Source organism: Leopardus geoffroyi, chromosome B3, assembly GCF_018350155.1.
Source record: "Leopardus geoffroyi isolate Oge1 chromosome B3, O.geoffroyi_Oge1_pat1.0, whole genome shotgun sequence".
Lineage (NCBI taxonomy): Eukaryota > Metazoa > Chordata > Mammalia > Carnivora > Felidae > Leopardus > Leopardus geoffroyi.
The window spans coordinates 100,541,056-100,563,761 of NC_059337.1; the positions used below are offsets into that span (position 1 = coordinate 100,541,056).

The window sequence follows — 22,706 nt, forward strand, 5'->3', positions numbered from 1 at the left end:
GGTTATAACCTCACCACAGATTGCGCAGGATTCTGAGGGGAGAAAATACAGTTTTCCTTTCGGATGCCAGTCTCTGGTGGCTAGGATGTTTGCCGGTTCCTAAACTACAGATTTGCGTCCTCTCTGGGAAAGGTTAGAGCTGGTGCGGTTGGTCCCACTGCCTTTCCCAGGACCTTCAATCGTGGCCCACTCCTGCCGCAGCCCCACCTCCTCCACACCCGGTGAGCTTCGGGCGGTGAGCTTCGGCCGTTGCTCCTCCGAGGCCCCGCCCCCCGCGTCTGCGCTCTGGCGAAGGGGCGGGGCAGCGGCGGGCTGACACCTGGCGGCCGCGGGGGGCGGGCCGAAGGCAAGCGTGGGCTGGGATTGGCTGGGATAGCGAGGGGTGGGGAGGGGGGAAAGGAGGGGAGACGGTTGTAGGGCTCTTGCTAGTGCCCGAGCCTGTGCGGCCTGAGGGGCGCGGAGACTCAGGGGGAGGGAGACGGCAGCAGCATGGCGGCGGGGTATGAGCCGCCCAACCCTCCTCTTCCCCGCTGTCGCCGCCGTCGCCGCCGGAGTCGCTGGGACCCTTTAGTCTGCGTGTGTTAGTTGTAAGCCCGCTGCCCGCCCGTCAGCCCTCTGGCCCACCCGCCCTCCTCCCTATCTCTGTCAGTGGCAGCCCGAGGGTCGGGCGGGCCGGATAAAACTCCCTCTCCCACCCCGCCCACAAGCCTCGGGGCCCGGACCATGGAGGACGTGAAGCTGGAGTTCCCCTCGCTCCCGCAGTGCAAAGAAGACGCCGAGGTGAGTTTGTCCAGTGACTGCCACGCACAGGCCTTCCCGTGCGGCTCTTCGGCCGCGGGGCGACCCCAGGCCCCAACCGTCGAAGTCCCCAAGCTCCACCGGAGCCCTGTTGCCTCCTGAGAACGTCCTGGGACCTTGGGGAGAAGCGTCACTCACCGAATTCCTTTGACCCTCCTGAGACCCCGGCAGAGGGGCTGCTGGGTCTATTCTGCTTAATTAAATGGGAAGGGCAAAATTAGTCCTTTCTCCCCGAGGCTCGGCGTTGAGGACTGACTTTGAGTAAGGTTCCCCTTTTTATTGCCAAGGCAGTACGAGGGTAATGTTTTAAATTTCAGTTTGAGGGATACATTTGGTGTCATTCGCATGTGGGACACATGGTCCCACATGTGAGATAGATCTGGGGCCTGAGCTTTCGGAGTGCGCCTTCAAAAAGTTTTCCAAAGTAGTTGTTTTGTTTTGTTTTTTGGTATTTTTGAGGGAAAGCCGTGACCCGCAGAACAAAATGTCACAAAGCTAACTCATTTCAATCTAAAAACTTAAATCATGAAACTTGCCCTTTGGAGGGGAGTTGTTACTGAGAATGAAATTGTTTTTAAACTGTCCTCCTGATTTCTGATTTGGGCTTCTTTTTACTCCACCTTATATATTCTTTGACCAGCGTTTGTATTGAGTTTTTTCCCTATCTATTGCTAGTTTAAAATACTTTGTGATGTTGCAGACTTCTAAATTAGAATTTTCTGAAGACTAAATTAGTAAAAAAGACAAGGATACTCAGTTATGCCCTAGTAGGATCAAGATAGAAATTAAAATTTCTAGGTCTAAATATCTTAAAAATAATTGGAAAGTAAAACTTTTTAAGAAACCATTCAGTTTATACCAAATATTCATTTTTTTTTTTTTTAGTATCTTCATTTGGGGTTCACATTTGGAGGGATCCTTTGCTTGTGGTAGTAGTCTTTCAGAAATTCATATTTTAAGAGTAAGCTCTTAAATAGGAAAAAAAAAGTTGAATTTAGGTTAGTCAAAAATGAATTTACACTTTTTTATTTGTTTAATATGGAATAGTGTGAATGAGGAATATGCTTTTTGTCCTTAAAAATGATTCAGTGATTTCATCCTGAAAGCAACCTTAGAAATAATGTAGAACATTCTCTCTTTTCAGGTGAAGAGAGTGTAGTTTACTGAGAATAAGTGATATGCCAAGGTAACAGCAACATAAGACACAGTTGAGAACCTTGGTCTCTTGGTTCCTAATTCATTGTTTTTAATACACCTCAATTTTTCCCTGCTCTAATCTTAAACATTCTAATTTAAAATGTTTGCAGACTTGAACTTAATCTTTTATTGTGTATATAATATGCCTTATCCCTGTAAAAATGATAAAGTCTTACTGGGAATATAGCTTTCTTTCCTGTGTAAGGACAGAAGTAATGCTTAAAGCCCAGTAGATAATGATGCAAATGTTATTTACTGAAAGCCAGTTCATTCCTTTTTACATAGCATTGGTTGTTTGTTTCCTTTTGGTTGCAAGTGACAAAAACCAGCTCAGACTAGCTGAAGCAAAAAGAAACGTAGTTAAATCCAGAAAGGTGGGGATGCAGCTGGTCTCAGGGACTTCCTAGACAGTATTATGATGCATCAGAACTGCCTCGGCCCCTTATCAGTGCTTGTCTCTACTTTCAGCATTTCTGCCTTTACTCTGGCTTCTCCGCAGGTACGGACTTTGACTGTCAGCTGTTCAAGGTCATACCCTTACCGAGCTTACACATTGAAGAACAACAATATGTCTAAGCTTCAGTATTTGAAGTCTAGAGGATTGGCCTAACCTAGGTCATGTGCCCATCCTTTGGATTAGTCCCTATAGCCAGAATGGAGAAAATACAATGAGGAGCCCAGTATATGACCTAGAATTTACCCACTTGTGGCCAGGAGAGTGAAGTTTGTCATTGGTAGCCCTCCCACCAAAATCATAGGGGCATTTCCACAGGAGATGGAAGGTGCTTTCTGGGCAGACAGAACTAGAAATAACCATTAAAGAGGGCATATAGTTACTCATGATAAACTAATAAAGCAGTGTTAGTTTTCTAATTTGCCATGAAATATGTAAAGTATCAAATGGTCTTATGTAGTTATGATGACCAGCCAATAAGAGTGTTCTTCCACCTAGGAAGCATTTCATTGAAACCTAAATTACAGACCAAATGTTGCTTTAGTAAACATGGAATTCAAGTAGAGAGATTTTTATGCATGCCCTTAATGATTGATGTGATCAAGCCATGACAGCTTGATGATTCTATCATCTCTGTAAGAATATTACTTCCTTGTTTCTTGAAACACTGGTCAGGGCATTCTTTTAGGACAATTCTAGCAAAAATTTAGCTGTGTTCAGATTGATTTGGAAACAGATTGTCACTCCTTTGTTTACAACTTGGCTGTGATTTCCCATTGTTTTGAGGATGAAGTTCAAACCCTTAACTTTAAAAAAAATTGTTTTTAATGATTATTTTAGAGAGAGCACCAGAAGGGAAGGGGCAGAGAAAGAGGGGGGGCGGAAGATCCAAAGTGGGCTCCACGCTGACAGTAGAGAGCCCAATGTGGGGCTTGAACTCAGGAACTGTGAGATCATGACCTGAGCTGAAGTCTGAGGCTTAACTGACTGAGCCACCCAGGTGCCCAACCCTTAATTAACATCTGCAAGGTTGTGTATGATCTGGCATCTGCCCTTTTTTTTTTTTTTTTTTTTTTTTGAGTTTGTTTATTTATTTTGAGAGAGAGCACCAGTGAGGAGAGGGCAGAGAGCAGCGAGGGAGAAAGAATCCCAAGCAGGCTCCAGAGAGCGAGGGAGAAAAAGAATTCAAGCAGGCTCTGTGCTATCAGTGCAGAGCCCTATGTGGGGCTCAATCTCAAGAACTGTGAGAACACAACCTGAGCTGGGAGCTTAACCTGCTGAGCCATCCAAGTGCCCCCTGCCTACCTTTCTAACCTTATAATGAGCTACTCTTCCTCTTGTTCCCTTCTCTGTTTGCCCTAGCCATGTTCATCTTCTCTCAGTTCTTGGGATGTTTTAGGCCCCACCCCCACTCCAGGACCTTTACATTTGCTATTATCCCCTGCTCTGGCTGCCAACACTATACTTGCCCTCACCTAATTAACTATTTGCTCTTCGATTAGATCTCAATTTAGGTAACATTTTTTCAGAAAGACGTTCCCTGATTTTGCCAACTCCTCCTGTTCACAGCCCCCACCCCCAATAGTTTAATCCTGCAGGTACACAATTCTCTGTAGCACTTGGTATTTTTATACCTTCCTTGTAACAGATATCATACTGATGGTTTTCCTTAATGTCTATTCTCCATATAGACTGAAAGTTTCCTAAGGGAGTTTATTCACCAAAATGTTCTTGCCTTAGTCCCCACTGTTTCTTGCACTTATCACAGTGTCTGGTATATACCATAAGCTTAACAAATGTTGAATTAATATAAGAATCTTGGTTGGTTTTGATAGTAGTCTTGTGACAAGATTACAGTAGTTTTTTTTTTAGATGTGAAGAAGAGAGCAGCTTACACTACCAATTTTTAAATTAAAAAAAATTTTTTTTTACGTTTATTTATTTTTGAGAGATAGAGCACAAGTGGAGGAGGGGCAGAGAGAGAAGGAGACACAGAATTGGAAGCAGGCTCCAGGCTCTGAGCTGTCAGCACAGAGCCCGACGTGGGGCTTGAACCCACAAACCATGAGATCATGACCTGAGCCAAAGTCGGATGCTCAACCGACTGAGCCACCCAGGCACCCCACACTACCAATTTTTAAATAAATTAGTTGCATAGTTAGGGCTGTTGGTTTTATTTATTTTTTTTTTTCAACGTTTATTTATTTTTGGGACAGAGAGAGACAGAGCATGAACGGGGGAGGGGCAGAGAGAGAGGGAGACACAGAATCGGAAACAGGCTCCAGGCTCTGAGCCATCAGCTCAGAGCCCGACGCGGGGCTCGAACTCACGGACCGCGAGATCGTGACCTGGCTGAAGTCAGACGCTTAACCGACTGCGCCACCCAGGCGCCCCAAGGCTGTTGGTTTTATAATTCAATAATTGTTTTCTTTTCAGATAGAAAGTGTTATTTATTTCAGTTGCAATTTGGCAACTTAAATGTTACTCTTTCTGTTTTCTCTTTTGACTCCCATAGTACAGAATAAAAAATAGGAATTGCTTAATATTTCTGACTGAAGGTCCTTTAAATTTAGAATGTTGCTGTTTAAACCTGACTATAGAGTAGAATTACTCAAGGGGCTTTTAAAAAATAACCATTCCTGGGCCCTATCATCACCTTCTCTGATTTAACTGATCTGAGATGGAACCAGATAATTCTAATGGCAGCTAGGTTTATGAGTAACTGACTTAAAATCATCTTACTTGAATGCCCTTCTACCTCTCTATATCCCTTCAATATTTATTTATTTATTTATTTATTTATTTATTTATTTATTTATGAGTGCACTGCATTCATAATCTATTTTGGTATTTTTTAAAATGTTTTTATTTATTTTTGAGACAGAGAGAGACCGAGCATGAGCAGGGGAGGGACAGAGAGAGAAGGAGACACAGAATCTGAAGCAGGCTCCAGGCTCTGAGCTGTCAGCACAGAGCCTGACGCGGGGCTCAAACTCACAGACTGTGAGATCGTGACCTGAGCTGAAGTTGGACGCTTAACTGACTGAGCCACCCAGGCGCCCCAATCTATTTTGGTATTTTTTTTTTTTTTTTCAACGTTTATTTATTTTCGGGACAGAGAGAGACAGAGCATGAACGGGGGAGGGTCAGAGAGAGAGGGAAGCACAGAATCGGAAACAGGCTCCAGGCTCTGAGCCATCAGCCCAGAGCCTGACGCGGGGCTCGAACTCACGGACCGCGAGATCGTGACCTGGCTGAAGTCGGACGCTTAACCGACTGCGCCACTCAGGCGCCCCTATTTTGGTATTTTTAAAGATTTTTTTAAATGTTTATTTTAGAGAGAAAGACAGACAAAGCGTGAGTGGGGGAGGGTCAGAGAGAGAGGGAGACACAGAATCCAAAGCAGATTCCAGGCTCTGAGTTGTTAGTACGGAGCCCGACGCAGGGCTCGAACCCACGAAACGTGAGATCGTGACCTGAGCCAAAGTTGGACGCTTAACCGACTGAGCCACCCAGGTGCCCTTGTTTGGTATTTCTAAATGTTCTAGGTTTTAGCCAGCCTGATACATGTGCTGATAAGAATTAAGTTTTTATTTTATCTAATGGTTACAGTCTGTATCCTTTGCTGAGTTTATTTACTTACTTATTGATCTTTGAACATTTTTATAACATTTCCTATTCCCAAAGTTCAATTTCTATCCCATCAATGCAATTGTATAGCTCATGTAACTGCATTTGTATGAGAAGGAAGGAGAGAACCTGAAAGATGTTTTAATATGCCGTACCTTCTAGGTCATATTGATGATTGAAGGATTTTCACTTGTGAATTAATTTTCACCAGAAGCATGATATATATCACAATTAGGGGTATTTTGGTTTAGCTGGGTTGCTTTGGTTTGAAAAATATAGTTGGACTGCTTGACTAATCATCTGTGTTTGGGAAACCAATTCTACTAATTAACTATAGTAGTAATTCATAATAGATCATTGGGAATTTGCCCTATTACTACTGCCATATCTAAAAGATGGATTTTAGCAGCAGTGTGGGCAGGCTGAGATTAAGATTGAGTGTAATATAGGTTTGGTTGTAATATAAGATATGGTTGTTAGAAACATGTTCAGACAGATGGATGTCTGGTAGAACAAGACAGTGAGCATGAATGACTTAAAATCTTGGTCTAGTATGCTAGAGGCATAGGCAGAATTGGTAGACAAGGCAGGATTAAGATTTGTTTTGCAGAGTAATAATCAGGACTAGGTAAACAAAGACAATAGGCGCTTGGGATCAAAATCTAATGCTAACACTAGGAATAGTTAATGACATTTTCTGTGAGAGAAAGCCTTTTAGATTTCAAAGGATCCATACCTATTACAGCAAGTCTGATGGTCACAAAAGTAGGCTATGTGCTTATTTGTTAGGCGTATAGGAATAATTTTTCATTCTCTTCTGCTATACAACTTGTTTTTTACTCCTGTAATGTCTTCCTTATATAAATATAGCATACATGTTCCATTGTATACAACCTTTTGGAAGTTCAAAATTTCTTTGAAGCCTCTTGATTGACTTAAAACTTAAGGTAAATTTTGCACTCTGTCCCATATGGTCATGTTTGTTTTAGTATAAAAATATTTTAAAGTAATGGCCAGTGAAGACACTTTTTTCCAAAAAAAAAAAAATTTCTTGGTAAAATTGATATATTCTAGAAGGAAGCACATTTATCCTATGTCTTTGAGTGCCTTCTGACATATTTATTGCCAGATATTCCCTGGAATATGTTCTCCTGTTTTTCTTTTTTCATGCATAATTTTTAGAGATTTCATTTGAGGTAAACTCAAAAGTACACATTTCTTTAATCATTTTTCTTCTTTCTGGCAGCTCTGACAGGTTTCTTCAGGAAGATAAGGCTGTCAGACTAATCAAGAATCTTTTTTCTTTTTTTTAAGAAAGGGGAAAAAAGAAAGATCCATAGAATCTAGTGCCATATGTCTCCAAAATGCCTGTCATGTACTTATTCTGTGGCAGGCACTATGCTCAGTGTTAGGGGTACCATGATGAAAATGACAGTCTTTGGCCTAAGTTCTTTAAAAACTTTTAAATATAAAAGGTTATAACATTGGTAAGTTAAAGAAGCACATGAACATTCATGTGTTCAGTGTACAAATTGATTACATTTCCCCCTCTCTTGGCTTGGAAATTATATACTTTATTTCTGTTAATCCCTATTTTAATAATATAATCATTTTATGTAGTCAATATTTGTTTGACTACTGTTTGCTATATAGTTCCTTCTTACATTGAGAGGCTGTTGGGTGTCAGTTTTTCTGGAGTCAGACTGCTTTAACTCAGTTACTTACGCTCTGTACCTAAAGTAGAAATGAAAGATAGAGAAAACAATACCATTTCAAAAATATGTTTTGGAAGTTCCTTTAATAGGAGTCTACTGGTAGTAAACTCTCTGTTTTTGTTTGAATGGAATCAATCTTATATCTCACTCTTGTTCTTGGAAGATGATTTTCTGAGCATATATTCTAGGTTCGCCATTATTTATTTCACTACTTTGAATGCATTTTTCTTCAGTCTTTTATTCTTGCAGTTGAGAAGTCAAGGACAGTCTAATTGTCTTTCTTTTGTATTTAATATCTTGGTTTTGTTGCATGCTGTCTTTTCTTAAGTAGGAGTAAAATTTATACAGAGTGTAATGCACAAATATTAAGTCCACAATTCAGTAATTTTTATTAAATATATACACCAGTGTAATCCTATTCTTATCAAGATATATACCAGTTCTATTAGTGTGGAAAGTTATTTCATGTTCATTTCCAGGCAATCCCTACCCTGCTCCACAATAGGCATTGAATAATATGATTTCTGTAACCATAGTTTAGTTTTATCTGTTCTTGAACTTTAAATAGAATCATGTAAAGTGGACTCTTTTGTTTATGGCTTTTTTAATTTAACATAATATGTGTGAAATTCACCTATGTTGTACTTATGGGTAGTAGTAGATTTTTTATTGCTGAATATTATTTCATTGTATGAGTATACAGTAGACATTTGGGTTTTTTGGAGTTGATGAATAAAGGTGCTTTAAATAGTGTTGTGTAAGTCTTTTTGTGGACATACGTTTTTATTTCTCTGTTAATCCTAGGAGTGGAATTGCTAAATTATATAGGGTAGCTGTATGTTTATCATTTCATTTTACACTCCAGTTAGCAATGTTGAGACTCCTAGTTGCTCCACATCATCACTAACATTTGGTGTTGTGTTTTTAACTTTAGCCATTAGTGGTTATGTAGTGGTATCTTGTGTTTTTAATTTGAATTTCCCTAATGACCAGTGATGTTGAGCACCTTTGCATGTGCTGTTGGCCATTTATATACCTTCCATGGTGGGATGTCTGTTCAGTTCTTTTCCCATTTAAAAAATTGGGTTGTCACTTTATTGTTGATGCATATTTATGTATTTTGGATATACGTCTTTTGTTGGGTATATAAATTACAAATACTTTCTTTCAGTTTGTGGCTTGCTTTTTTGTTCTGTTAGCAGTGTATTTCATTGAGCAGAAGTTTTTAATTTTCATGAAAGCGAATTTATCAAAATTTTTTTCCTTTATGCTTAGTACCTTTTGTGCCCTCTTTAAGACATCTTTGCTTTTCCCAAGGTTGCAAAGATAATTGTTTTCTCGTAGAAGTTTTATCATTTTTGCATTTATATATATTTATACACATACACCTTTTTTTCCCCCTTTTATTCAACAAATATGTATTGAGTGCCTACTGTGTGCCAGGTACTGTCATCAAATGTTGGGAATACATACAACAGTGAAGACAAGATGTTTGTATGTGAGGAGGGTTTAGAGTGGGGGGTGATGAGGGGTCAAGATGAAGATTTATTTTATTTTCTAGATATTTGTCTAATTGTTCCAACACCATTTGTTGAAAGATTTTTTTTTTCTACATTGAAATGCCTTGTTATCTTTCAGGAAAATTGAGTGCATATATGAAGGTCTTTTGGACTCTGTTCTTTTCCATTTCTCTCTTTGCTTTTAGTGTGGAAAAAGAATTTCTTCTCTTTATGTGTGGTGTGCTCTATTTAACTTTGTATTTCTTTCCTTTATCTTGCTTGGGAATTGTTGAGCTACTTATTTCTGGGGTGTGGTGTCTTTAACCAGTTTTGGAAAATTCTTATTAATATCTTGTGTAATATTATCTCTCCTTTATTTTCTCTCCCTTCTGGAACTTAGATTTTATGGAAGTTAGACTTCTTAATTCAATCTTAATAAGTCTATTAACTGATCATATTTTCCAACACTGAATTTAGATCATTTTTTCAATTCTATTTTCCAGTACACAAGTTCTCTCTTTGTCTACTGTTTAGTCTATCCACTGATTTTATTTATTTATTTATTTAATGTTTTATTTTTATTTTTGAGGGAGAGAAGGACAGAGCACAAGTGGGGGAGTGGCAGAGAGGAGACAGAATCCAAAGTAGGCTCCAGGCTCTGAGCTGTTAGCACAGAGCCCCACATGGGGCTCAAATCCATAAACCCTGAGCTATAACCTGAGCCGAAGTCTGCCACTTAAACCAGTATTTTCCTCCTCTTAAAATTTGATTCTTAATTGTGAGCTCGTTGGAATTCATCTCTGTGAATTATTTCTGATCTAGGTTTAGGGTATGCTTCTCCAGAGAGAAAATGCATTTGTTTTTTCCAAGAACCCATGGACATGATCTACCCAGGACCACTTGACATTCAATTTTCACTTGACCTAACAAAAATAATTGAATTCTAATGCCAAAGTTGAGCAAAGGCCAGGTTGTGGCCACCACTACTACCACATTCTACTCAGAGCCAAAGCTCAGAAAGGCAAAGGTACTCATTTTCTGGGGATGAGGTGAGTCATCCCCCACCCTCCCTGCCAACCTTCCCAGTTTATCATTCACTGAGAGTGTTGCCTTTTGAGTGTTTCTCATTTACTGAGAGTGTTTATCCACTGAGAGTGTTGCTTTTTGGTGTTGATCTGACTTCCCTCTTGATCAGGTCCTAGGCTTTGTCTTATGTCTCACATGTACAGTGTCATTTAAATTAAGGCCATGGTGAGGATGTGGAACAGATAGAACTCCCATATGTTGCTGGTGAGAGTGTAAATTGGTTTTGGAAAACTTTTGATAGTGTCTAGTAAAGCCAAAAGTAGGCCTACTCTGTGACCTAGTAATTCTATTGCCACTTTTTTTTTTTTTTAAAGATTTTATTTTTTAAAGTAATCTATACACCCAATGTGGAGCTTGAACTCACAACCCCAAGATCAAGAGTCGCATGCTCTTCTGACTGAGCCAGCCAGGTGCTCCTCCATTGTTACTTTTATATCCAAGAGAAAGAAATGCATGTGTGTATCAAGGGGAACATAAAATAATTTTCATAGCACCTTTATTCTTATTTGCCCAAACCCTGAAGCTACTTACATCTCCACCAACAGGATAATGAGTAAATTGTGGAATATTCATACAATAGTATACTGCACAGCAATAAAAAGGACCAAACTACTAACATGCAACATGGATAAATCTCACAGGCATTAGGTTGAGTGAAAGAAGCCAGACATAAAATAGTACTGTTGTGATTCCATTTATATTTGGTTCAAGAATAGCTAAAACTAATCTATATTGATAGAAGTCAGTGATCACCTCTGAAAGAGAGGGTTTTGACTGAGAAGAGAAAGGAGGGAACTTCCTGGGATGACAGAAATCTTGATCTGGATGGTGATTACATGGATATATTGCTTGTAAAAATTCATTGAGCTCTACGTTCATATTTGGGCATTTTAACACTTCATTCTGTGTTCTTTTATACTCCCATTTTAAAAGAACGAAGATAATAAGGCCATGAAAGATCAGTAGATCCTCTCAGGATATGGCTTCTCAGGTTTATAGTCTATTTCTGCTACATTGCCAAGATCCATTTTCAACATGTAAAACAAAAAATACTTAGTTTCTCTTCTTTATTAAAAAAAAAAAAAATTGCTGGCTGTCATTGCAGGAGTACTATTCTGTCTTTTCTGTAGCCAGACTCAAGAAGTTTGCTGCTTGGGGTACATTAAATTGAACACAACCCAAGGAAGTGTTGAAAGCAAAGAGTTTTTATTACTTGTCGCAGGTGAGGAGACAGGGAAATGGCTCTCAAAGCACTGTCTCCCCTTGGGGTTCATGCATGAAGCTTTTGTTCAGTGTGCTAGGAAACAGAGCCAGGACGCTTGATACATTAAGGAACTTACATATATTTTGTTACCTAGGCTCTTGGGTTCAACTTTGCATGCTTAAGTATGTCAACATAATAGTGCATACATTGTATGTTCAAAAAATGGTTGGAGAACCTTGCCCATAGGAGATCTTAGTCTTATAATGAGCTGAAGGTAACTTTAAGGGCAACTCAGGGCACTTCTACATAGGTCAAAAGCTCCAAACTGGGTCAAACTGGCTCATGCAAGGAGGTAACTCTGGTGGAACACCTAGCCATAGCTGCTTGTTCTGCAAAACACCACATTCTTTCCTGCTTTCCTTGCTTTTCCCTCTTCCCCCTCCTCCCATCTGCTGATAGCTTGCCAGCCCCTCTGATAGGGGTAATTCCCCATTGCATCCTAGCTAAGATGGAATTCCATTACAGGTATATAATATTTCTACCTTATGTGTTAAAAATACTTTTCTAATTTAGAAGATCTAGGCGAAGGGTAAGGGGAATTCCTTGCACTATTTTTAACTTTTCTGTAGTCCTAAAATTATTTAAAAATGAAAAAGGTTTTATCTGTTTAAATGAATGTTTAAATGAAGTATATTTGACATAGCATTATATTAGTTTCAGGTGTATTACATTGTGATTGGACATTTCTGTATTTTTAAGTAATCTCTACACTCAGTGTGGGGCTTAAATATACAGCCCCCTGATCAAGAGTCTCATACGCTACCAACTGAGCCAGCAAGGGACCCCTGGACAGTTCTGTACATTACGCAGTGCTCACATTGATAAATGTAGTTAGCTTCTGTCACCATACAAAGTTATTCCAAATTATTGACTATCTTCCCTATGCTGTACTTTTCAACTCCATAACTTATTTTATAACTGGAAGCTTATACCCTTTGATCCCTTTCATCTGAAAATGAAAAGTTGTGGTTTTTTTTTTTTTTAAAGCTTTTCCAGTTTTAACTTTAGGAAGCTCATTTCTATTTATAATTTTGAGTTTTAAGCAGTCAGGTTAGAAACTTGGAATGCAGTCCATTTACAAATGAGGATTTGATTTTTTATCATATCAGTTCACTGGAATTGCTTTTTTCTTGTCCCAACTTTTAAAATGTTTTCTGTCTTTTGCCATTGGCATTTTGCATTATTTTCCAACTTGTTTATATTGATCTGCATTCCAAAAAACAGGATGAATTCTTTACTTCCATGAAATGTATATTTGAAAGGAATTGAACTGAAAGAATCTTAAGATGAAGTAAGGTATGAGAAAGCCTGTTTGATAAGCATCTAGAGGTTTAGATCAGGGATGGCAAATACCTATTACGTAACACTCTTTGAGTCCATTGCAGATACTGCCCATTGATCAGAGTACTCTTCTTCCAGAGTCTTTGCTCACAGTGTTTTAGCTATCTACTGTCAGTTGATTAGAGTTAACTGAATGACAAAAAGCTGTTTGACATTTCTGACTTGGTGGATCAGTTTTTGGGAGAAATTTCTGGAATATCCGTTCTTTTAGTTAATGAGCTATTCTATCCGTTGTATGAAGTAACATAATCATAATTTTGGAAGCCCAGTTACCTAAAGAATACCTTAATCATTGTTTCTTGCACTTAAATTTTTAGGTGTTTGTGGAGCCAGTTGAATCTATTCATAGAATATTCTATAAGTATAATGTATTTTTTTTTTTAATCCATACACTTGTATGTCACATCTTAAACTTTTAATTGGGTAACATTTTTCATAATGTTATTTATTTTTATTCTTGGGTTTTCTTTCTATTTTAAGGAATGGACCTACCCTATGAGACGAGAGATGCAGGTAAGGTAACCTTTTTGTTTATTCAGGCCAGTCCATATTATTATTATCATCAAATAACTGATTTCACAAAGGATTTAAGACCTGTTGGCTCATGATCTGTAGGTTCCTCATTGAGTATTTAAAAAATCAACATATTTAAAGGTTAACATTAAAAAATGGGAAATGAATTGTTGCCTTTCTTCCTTATAGTAGAATCATGGTTATATATATATATATATATATATATATATATATATATATATATATACACACACACACACACACACATATACATATACATACATATATGTATGTATATACATATAAATGTAAACATACGTATATATATTACCATGATTCTACTATATACATACATACATATATGTATATATATGTGCTGAGTCACTGTTTTTCCTTATCTGAAAAATTGGATACAATATTTATATTTCTGTTGAAAACAGTTTGCTTTCTGTGTTTGGCTAGTTTAGACAAGTCTATAAGATTTGACTATAAAGCAAATCACTCTTGAGTAATTGTTCCTCTTTGTGTCTGATTTCCAGACACAACTTCCATAATGGAAGTCCTCCAGAAGACTGATTTGAATACTCCAAATGTGGAATAATAAAGTGATAGCTAACCTTCATAGCAGTTTGTTTTTCTTTTGCATTTCTTACTTACAGTCACTCTGCTAGCCCCAGAATCAAGCAGTGTCTCCTGTTCCTAGAAATACCTTGACTTTTAAAAATGTTTCCTTTCTCTATTAGTGAAAATTCTCTTTTAAAAAATATCTTTGTTCCTATGAGGCATTTACTTGGTGCTATGGGAAATGCAAAGGTGAGTAAAATGTAATTTGTGCCCACAAGAAGCTGATAGGAGAAATCAGACCTATACAAAAACAATTATGATGTTTCATAGAACAGAACTACAGAATTATACTGTATTATTATCTAGGCTATGGTATAGGTCAACTAAAATCTTTCTATATTGAATTCACATAGAAAAATTTTAATCTAGCATTTGGAAAGTATTTAAATTGCTGAAACTGTCAATAGGCAAGCAGTTGATATTGGTCTTTTTTAAACTTTGCAAGAATACTTTTATTAACTGAAGGAAACAGTTCTAATCTTCTTGTATCTTGTGCTACTTTTGATTTGGCTGAATAAGGTTTTGTGTAATTCCAAAGGGGTAATTTTTCTTTATGTCTACTTTATTTCTAGACTAGAGCAGAGAATATAAGTAAAATAAGAGATGTTTTAATTAATCTAAAAGCCAGTCATATAATATGCTAATTTTATCCAAACTGCTTATAAAAAGCACTGTGTAAGTTCAAATATCTGACTTTTCAGAACTGTATTTAAACTTTAAATGTTTCGTTTGATATATAAAGCAAATCTGCATTTCTCTTCCCGGTCTTTGCTCAGTGTGGCTAGGGAATATTCCCTAGATAGCAAGCTTTTTTTTTATTTTTTATTTTTTTATTATTTTTTTTATGGTTTATTCATTTTTCAGAGACAGAGTGTGAGTGGGGAGGAGGAGACAGAGAGGGAGACACAGAATCTGAAGCAGTTTTCAGGCTCTGAGCTGTCAGCACAGAGCCCGACGCGGGGCTCGAACTCACGGACCGTGAGATCATGACCTGAGCCGAAGTCGGACGCTCAACCGACTGAGCCATCCAGGCGCCCCTAGATAGCAAGCTTTTTAATAAATTATTATAACAACTATGAAAACTCCACAAGTCCACTTATGTGGTACATAGTTTGTGTATATTTAAATTGTTGATGGTAAATATCTCAATTTTTTGTTTCTAGGAAATTTTACCTGGATTGTTTTTAGGCCCATATTCTTCTGCCATGAAAAGCAAGGTATGAATTTTAGATTAAGTTCGTCAAGAGACTTTATTAACCAGCTTTTTTGGAATAAATTTTTTTTTTTTCAACGTTTATTTATTTTTTTTGGGACAGAGAGAGACAGAGCATGAACGGGGGAGGGGCAGAGAGAGAGGGAGACACAGAATCGGAAACAGGCTCCAGGCTCTGAGCCATCAGCCCAGAGCCCGACGCGGGGCTCGAACTCACGGACCGCGAGATCGTGACCTGGCTGAAGTCGGACGCTTAACCGACTGCGCCACCCAGGCGCCCCTGGAATAAATTTTAATTGTAAGAGAGAAGGTCCACAAATATTGCATGTCACTCTGGAGTACCTGCCTCTTTCCAAATTTTACTGTACCAGTGATTCTCAAATACTTCATCATAAATCACAAATGAGCTTTTATATATTAGTTTTTTCATGAATCCATGTGTTTGAAAGATTTACCAATTGATAATTGACCTTTATTTACCCTCTAAAAGATTAGGTATCTATCATTGCTAATCATATCTCTGAACAGTGAGATAGAATTAAAGCCCAAAATAAGTGTATTTAGCATTTTAGTTAATCTTTCCTTATCAAGGGTGAATGTGTGTATATGTGCATGTGTATGCACGTGTTTTAATTGGTAAAATCTTATTTCTGTTTTTCCAAACTTTAGAGACCTGGATGTTCCAGGTTGTAAAGTATTATACCACATATATGTCTCTTGTCTCCTATATAGTCAAACTGAAATGGATTTCTTTAGTTACACATTTAACATGGTACATTCTTTCTTTTTTTTTTTAATTTTTATTTATTGATTTTTTTAGATTCATTTTAATATATGTAGCAATTTGCCACTTACTAGGGGATTCAGTCTTAGGAATTATGACAGTGCTACTAATTTGCTTTGAGTTATAATGTGAAACAGTGTATCACAAATGTTTTCCCTGATACCTTATTTTGAAGTCACTATTCTTGTGTATGATACCTACTCTACCTATGGTAAGTTTTGTAAAAAAAAATTTGTAGAATTTTTTTTTCTTTTTTCTTTTTGTTTCGTTTTGGAGAGAGAGTGTGAGAGTTGGGGAGAGAGAGAGAATCTCAAGCAGGCTCCACGCTCAGTGCACAGCCCGATGCAGGGCTCAATCCCATGATCTTGGGATCATGACCTGAGCTGAAATCAAAAGTAGGATGCTCAACCGACTTAGCCACCCAGGCGCCCGCAAAACTGTAGAATTTTTAAATCTAATGATTTAATTTAATGTATTTATGAATTTGGGGTGGCTGGGAGTTTTTTTTGTTTTGTTTTGTTTTTTAATGTTAGTTTATTTTTGATAGAGATAAAGAATGAGCAGAGTAGGGGCAGAGAGAAAGGGAGACACAGAATCAGAAACAGGCTCCAGGCTCCAGCTGTCAGCACAGAGTGCAATGCAGATGTCGAACCCACAAACCATGAGATCATGACCTGAGCTGAAGTTGGACGCTTAACCAACTAACTGAGCCACCCACTTGCCCTTTGATTGGGAGTTTTTTTAGAGTTAGAGTCATTTCTTTGAAACTGGGAGGCTTTTTGACTATTGAGGCATATATAAGAGTAAACCTAGTTTTGATGGTCTACAGCTGGGTTGGAAAGGCACAGTGTTGCTTAAAAAAAAAAAAAGTACTAAGGAAAGGATAGAGTAGTTAACTATAGACTTAACTGATTTATTTAAGACAAACAAAAGCCAAATAATGTAGTATTCACAAAATAGTATTCACAAAAATTGTTAGATTACTTTTTGTATTCCCACAGCATTTTATAAATACATCTATTATAGTATTTGTCACATTAAATTATTTGTTTATAGATTTCCTCAAAACCTCTTTACCATCGCCTTCACCATGGTCTAATTATTAGACTGAGGAAAAGTTTCTATGGCGAAATTTGATTATTTCTCATTCTGAATCACCATAGAACAGCTTGTCTTCCTTTTCATACCATCATCCTAAAAATATGTAACAACAACAAATAATAACAGAGATAAATCTTAGGGAATAAACTCCCTTTCTAATACTCGTTTAGTTAAGCTTATCTTTTATTACATTCAAATACAGTTTTAATAAAAGGGACAAATTGGGGCTCCTGGGTGGCTCAGTCAGTTAAGTCTGACTTCGGCTCAGGTCATGATCTCGCGGTTTGTGAGTTTGAGCCCCTGAGCATCAGGTTCTGTGCTGACAGCTCGGAGGCTAGTGCCTGCTTCAAATTCTGTGTCTCCCTCTCTCTCTGCCCCTCTCCTGCTCATACTCTGTCTCTGTCTTTCAAAAATAAATAAATGTTAAAAAAAATTTTTTTGAAAAGGGACAAATTTAGGCTCTTTGTCAGTAGTGAACTGTTTCTTTTTATACAGTTTTTTCTGTAGTTTGTAGGTATGAGTAAGTCATAATTTGCTTTATATAAATGAAAATCCTTTGGAAAGTAAAAGTATTCTGTATGCTATTACATTTGGGTCCTATTTTGTTAAGGTTTTTTTTTTTTTTTTTACTTAGTAATAGTTTAATGTGCCTTCAAGATTTGTGTTAAAGCAGATTTTTATCCATAGTTATATATATCTTCCTGTGATTTCTCACATTAATAAAGTATCTATATATATCACAGATCAAGTATAAAGAATGGATATTGAATACATTTTGACAGTTTAGTAAATGTGAATATGGAACACTGATTAAATATTAATCCTACCAAGTGTTTACCTCCCTTCTTTTAACTCAGGGTACACTCAGGAAATACAAAGATAATTAAACTCTATCTAATATATGCCAGACATCAGAACATTTGCTGCAAAAATTAACATTTCAAACTTTTGAAAGCCATATTTTCTTATCTCAGGCTGCTGTAATAAAATACTATAGACCAATGGCTTAAACATCAGACATTTATTTCTTGTGGTTGAAGTGGCTGGGAAATCTGAAATCAGGGTGCCAACATGCTTAGGTTTTGGTAAGGGCCCTCTTCCTAGCTTGCAGATGGCTGCATTCTTGCTGTATCTTTACATGGCAGAGAGACAAAGTCCTGATGGCTGTTCCTTTTTTCAGGGCACTAATTCCATCATGTGGGCTTTACCCACATGACCTCATCTAAATCTCTGATTACCTTCCAAAGGCCCTATCTCCTAATACCAACTTGGAAGTTAGGACTTCAACATACAGATTTTAGGGAGATACAAACATTCAGTCCATAACAAATATAAATTATTCTTTGACTTCTCTGATGGATTATTAGTATTATTGTTCTGGACTATTTAATGCAGAAAGTGGGAATTAAATATATGAGCGTAAGCTGAAAAGTTTCATAGAAAACTCAAAATTATGAATTCTGATTCCTCATGCCAGCATGATTTGTTAAATATATTTAACAAACATATAGTTGTTGAACAGTTAATATTTTCAAGGCACTGTTATACATACTTAATATGAATCTGTGAACAAAATCATAGTTCTCTTGGAATTTACATTCTATTAAAATAACATATATGTTTTACGTCACATATAGTATATATATATAACATGTTATATTAAATGTTAATATATTTAATATATTAAATTGCTTTAAATGTATAGCCAAAAGACACCACAGAATATAATATCATTTGGAGTTGCCAGTTAACTTGAGAAAAATTTTTAAACTGAAACTTTAGTCTGTGAACTGTATAAGTTAATTCTGGCTTGTATCAGAAAAAGTGTACTGAGAGAGGCAGGGAGATTTGGGCCCTGGTATTCCAATTAACTATGTCAGTGATGTTCAATAATTGTTTATGTCTTAGCAGTCCCTTCTAAAGAATAAAGTTTGTAGTCAGTATATGTAATTACCATTTACTGAACGCTTGCCATGTGCCCCAGGCACTGTGCCAAATTCCTTACATATATTATCTTATGTAATTCATCTAACCACTCAGTGGAAAGGTTAGTACCGAACCACAGAGCTCAGGTCATTAGCAGAGCTGGAAAATAGAGGTTGGGATTCTCATGACTACAAAGCCTTTGACCACTATATAGTATTGTTTACCAAATAAATGATCTTTAAGGTCTCAACAAGCCCTAAAATTATGGATGTAAAATAATCTTATTCGCCTTTTGAGCATATGTAGTATATATTAATCTTAAATCATTGAAATATTTTACCTATCACTTCAGGTAAATTATTGTAAAATTAGCTTTAATACCCTGTGCCTAAAGCTCAGATGTGGCTGTGTAATTTTAATGTTCAGTCCTGTGTATTTCAAACACCTATGTTACAGCAAGGCGATGTTTTGTATTTTAAACTATTTCTCTCCCTTGTCCCTCTCTTTTTATAGCTACCTATTCTACAGAAATATGGAATAACCCATATAATATGCATAAGACAAAATATTGAAGCAAACTTTGTTAAACCAAACTTTCAACAATTATTTAGGTAAGAATTATGGTTGTGATGTATTAAAATGTTATGGGTAGCAAACATGTATTTTTATTTCAAGTTAATTTTATTATAGCAGACTTCTGTACATATCTGTTTTATAAGGATGCTCATATAGGTATATCATTTAAAAAATAAACTTCTTTAAATTCTTAAATAAGTAACTAAATCATATAATGCAGAATTTTAAAGATTCAAAAGCATGTACAGTATACTGAAAAGTTTTCCTATCCTTATCCCTTAGATAGCCAGTTCCCTTCTAGAAGCATTCACTGTTACTCTTTGAGTATCCTTCCAGGATTATGTTGTATATACAAACAGTCCTACAGATAAACTTTTATTTTTTACACTGGCTTAAAGATTTTTTTTTTAATTTACTTTTAGAGATTGCTTCATATTATTACTTAGAGAGCTGCACTGATTTTTTAAAGTTTCATAGTAATCCATTGAATAGCTATACTAAAATTTATTCAGTCTGTCTCCTATTGTTGGGTATTTAGATTGTTTCCAGTCTGCTAATATAGCAGCTATTCCCATGCATTTCATTTAATTCATGTGTGAATATATCAGTTGGATAAAGTGTAGAAGTGGAATTATTGCATCAAAGAATATGAGCATTTAAAATTTTAATGGATGTTGCAAATTGCCCCCCAATGAGTTGTATCAGTTTATATTCCCACTATGAAGTGAATGAGAAGAGACTATTTCCTTGGTATCTCTAAGACAAATTGTAAAACAGTTGTAATTTTTCCCAATTTTCTAGAGTAAAAATGATGTCTCATGTAGTTCTAATTTGCCTTTCTCGTTTATCTTCTAATGAGTGTGGTTGAGCATCTAATGGTTTTTAGTTTTATTTTAACTTTATTTTAAAAATAAATCTATATATTACAGTGATATAAAAAAGGGTGCAAAAAAGGTGTGTAAATAAAGTATGTCTCTTTTCTCCTCTAAACCCAAGCTCCAGCTTCTCTCTTGGGAGGCAGCTACTATTAACTCAAATATTCTAGAGATACTGTGTATCTATATAAAAACATATTGTTGTAATTCTCTGATTGATTGATTGTAAAAATGAAAGCAACCTGATTGCTTTCTGGACAGTACAGGACATTCTGAAATATATTGTGTAGGGGTGCCTGGGTGGCTCAGTCAGTTGAGCGTCCAGCTTTGGCTCAGGTCATGATCTTGCACTCCGTGAGTTTGAGCCCCACATCCAGCTCTGTGCTGACAGCTCAGAGCCTGAAGCCTTCTTCATATTCTAGGTCCCTCTTACTCTCTGCCCCTCCCCCACTTGTGTGTACGCTCTCTCAAAACTAAACATTAAAAAATTAAAAAAAAAATATATATATATATAGTGTGAATGTACAATAGAATCCTGTAACCATGAAAAAGAATGAAATATTTCTGTGTTGATACGGAATAATCATTAAGATTTATTAAAAAAGCAAGGTGTACAACCAACTGTATATATACTCTCAATGTGTTTAAAAATACATACATTAGACATAGGTTCTTGTATATGCATGGAAAATTTCTAGACTAACACACCAGAAATTTGACAGTGGTTGCTTCTGAGAAGAGAAATTTAGAGTCTGGTAGAAGGGCCTACTTTTTTATTGCAAATATTTTTATATTGTTAGAATTTTTTACCATGTGTACATATTTTTCAGTTAATAAAAACTTTTTAAAATTTTGTAAATTTTTTAAATTTATAAAAATTTTAATGTTTATTTGTGTGTGTGTGTGTGTGTGTGTGTGAGAGAGAGAGAGAGAGAGAGAGAGAGAGACAGCATGAGTTGGGGAGGGGCAAGAGAGGGAGACACAGATTCTGAAGCAGGCTCCAGGCTCCAAGCTGTCAGCACAGAGCCCGAAGCTGGGCTTGAACTCATGAGCAGCAAGATCATGACCTAAGCCGAAGTCAGATGCTTAGCTGACTGAGCCACTCAGGTGCCCCTAAAAACTTATTTTAACAAAGAGATGTTCTATTCTAAAATAAAATAGATCAAATGTTTTTTCTAATCGTGAAAGAAGTCCTTCTTCTTTATAGATACTATGGAAAATACAGAATGACACTAAGAAAAATATAAAATCATCCACAATTCCACAACCCAGAGAAAACACTTTAGTTAACATTTTGGCATGTTCCTTCTAAATCTTACTCTATCATACATATGTGTATTATGCATACACACATATAGACTTACATATATTAAAGAAAATTACAGTGTGATATTTTAAAATGCCATCCTATACATTTCTAATTTGTGTTTTTGTTTTTAGTACCAAAATGTCCTGTGTGCAGCTATTTTATCCTAATGGAAGAATTCTTTCTCCTTAGATTTAGAATATTGGCTTATAGATTGATAGTTCTGCTAATAGTTTTTGACACTCAAAATGGTGTGCAATAAGATATGTTAGATTGATGCTGAATTAACTTTTTTTTCTATGAAGCTGTGTTTTATGTAACAGTTCAGTCTACAAAATCACTTGAGGAGACAGCCATTGTCAGAATCCTTTTGGTTTTTACATTGGATTATCCTTGGATACTGAGTTTTGGGTTCTCTGTGATAAACCCTGAATTTACTGAAGTTGTTAACCACCTAAATGATTGCTAAAGAACTGTAATTTTTAAGGCAATATTGACTTTAAAAATTAATTTTGTAACTTAATTACTATAGGTATATTAATAAGCAAGTAGTCTTGGATAGGTTAGAAATGGAAGTTTTTCACAAAATAAAATAAGCCTAGCATATGAGTAATATCTTATTTTCAGTGTTTTCCAAAGTGTAAAATTGTAGGACAGGTGGTCTCCTGGTTGATTTTTTTTTTTTTTTTTTTTTTTTTTTTTTTTTGCTCTACTGAAGGTTAGTTCAAGCAATGAATATTTGACTCCCATCATTCTGGCTCCATCAGACTTCTATTTTGATTACCTTCCTCTCTTTGAGACTTT

General features: G+C 36.6%; 1 protein-coding gene across 2 annotated transcripts in view; it reads left to right on the forward strand.

Annotated features, from left to right (window-relative positions):
• The first annotated feature begins 364 nt into the window (after positions 1–364).
• The window catches only part of STYX (serine/threonine/tyrosine interacting protein), a 38,292-nt gene continuing 15,950 nt past the window's right edge, over positions 365–22,706 (forward strand). Inside the window, exons 1-4 of one of the 2 annotated variants that reach the window (XM_045450977.1) lie at positions 365–780; positions 13,465–13,497; positions 15,285–15,338; positions 19,659–19,756. In XM_045450977.1, coding sequence (XP_045306933.1) covers positions 724–780; positions 13,465–13,497; positions 15,285–15,338; positions 19,659–19,756 — 242 coding nt within the window. In that variant the 5' untranslated portion in view covers positions 365–723. The remainder of the gene's footprint in view (positions 781–13,464; positions 13,498–15,284; positions 15,339–19,658; positions 19,757–22,706) is intronic. The other variant, XM_045450978.1, reaches the window with a different exon arrangement.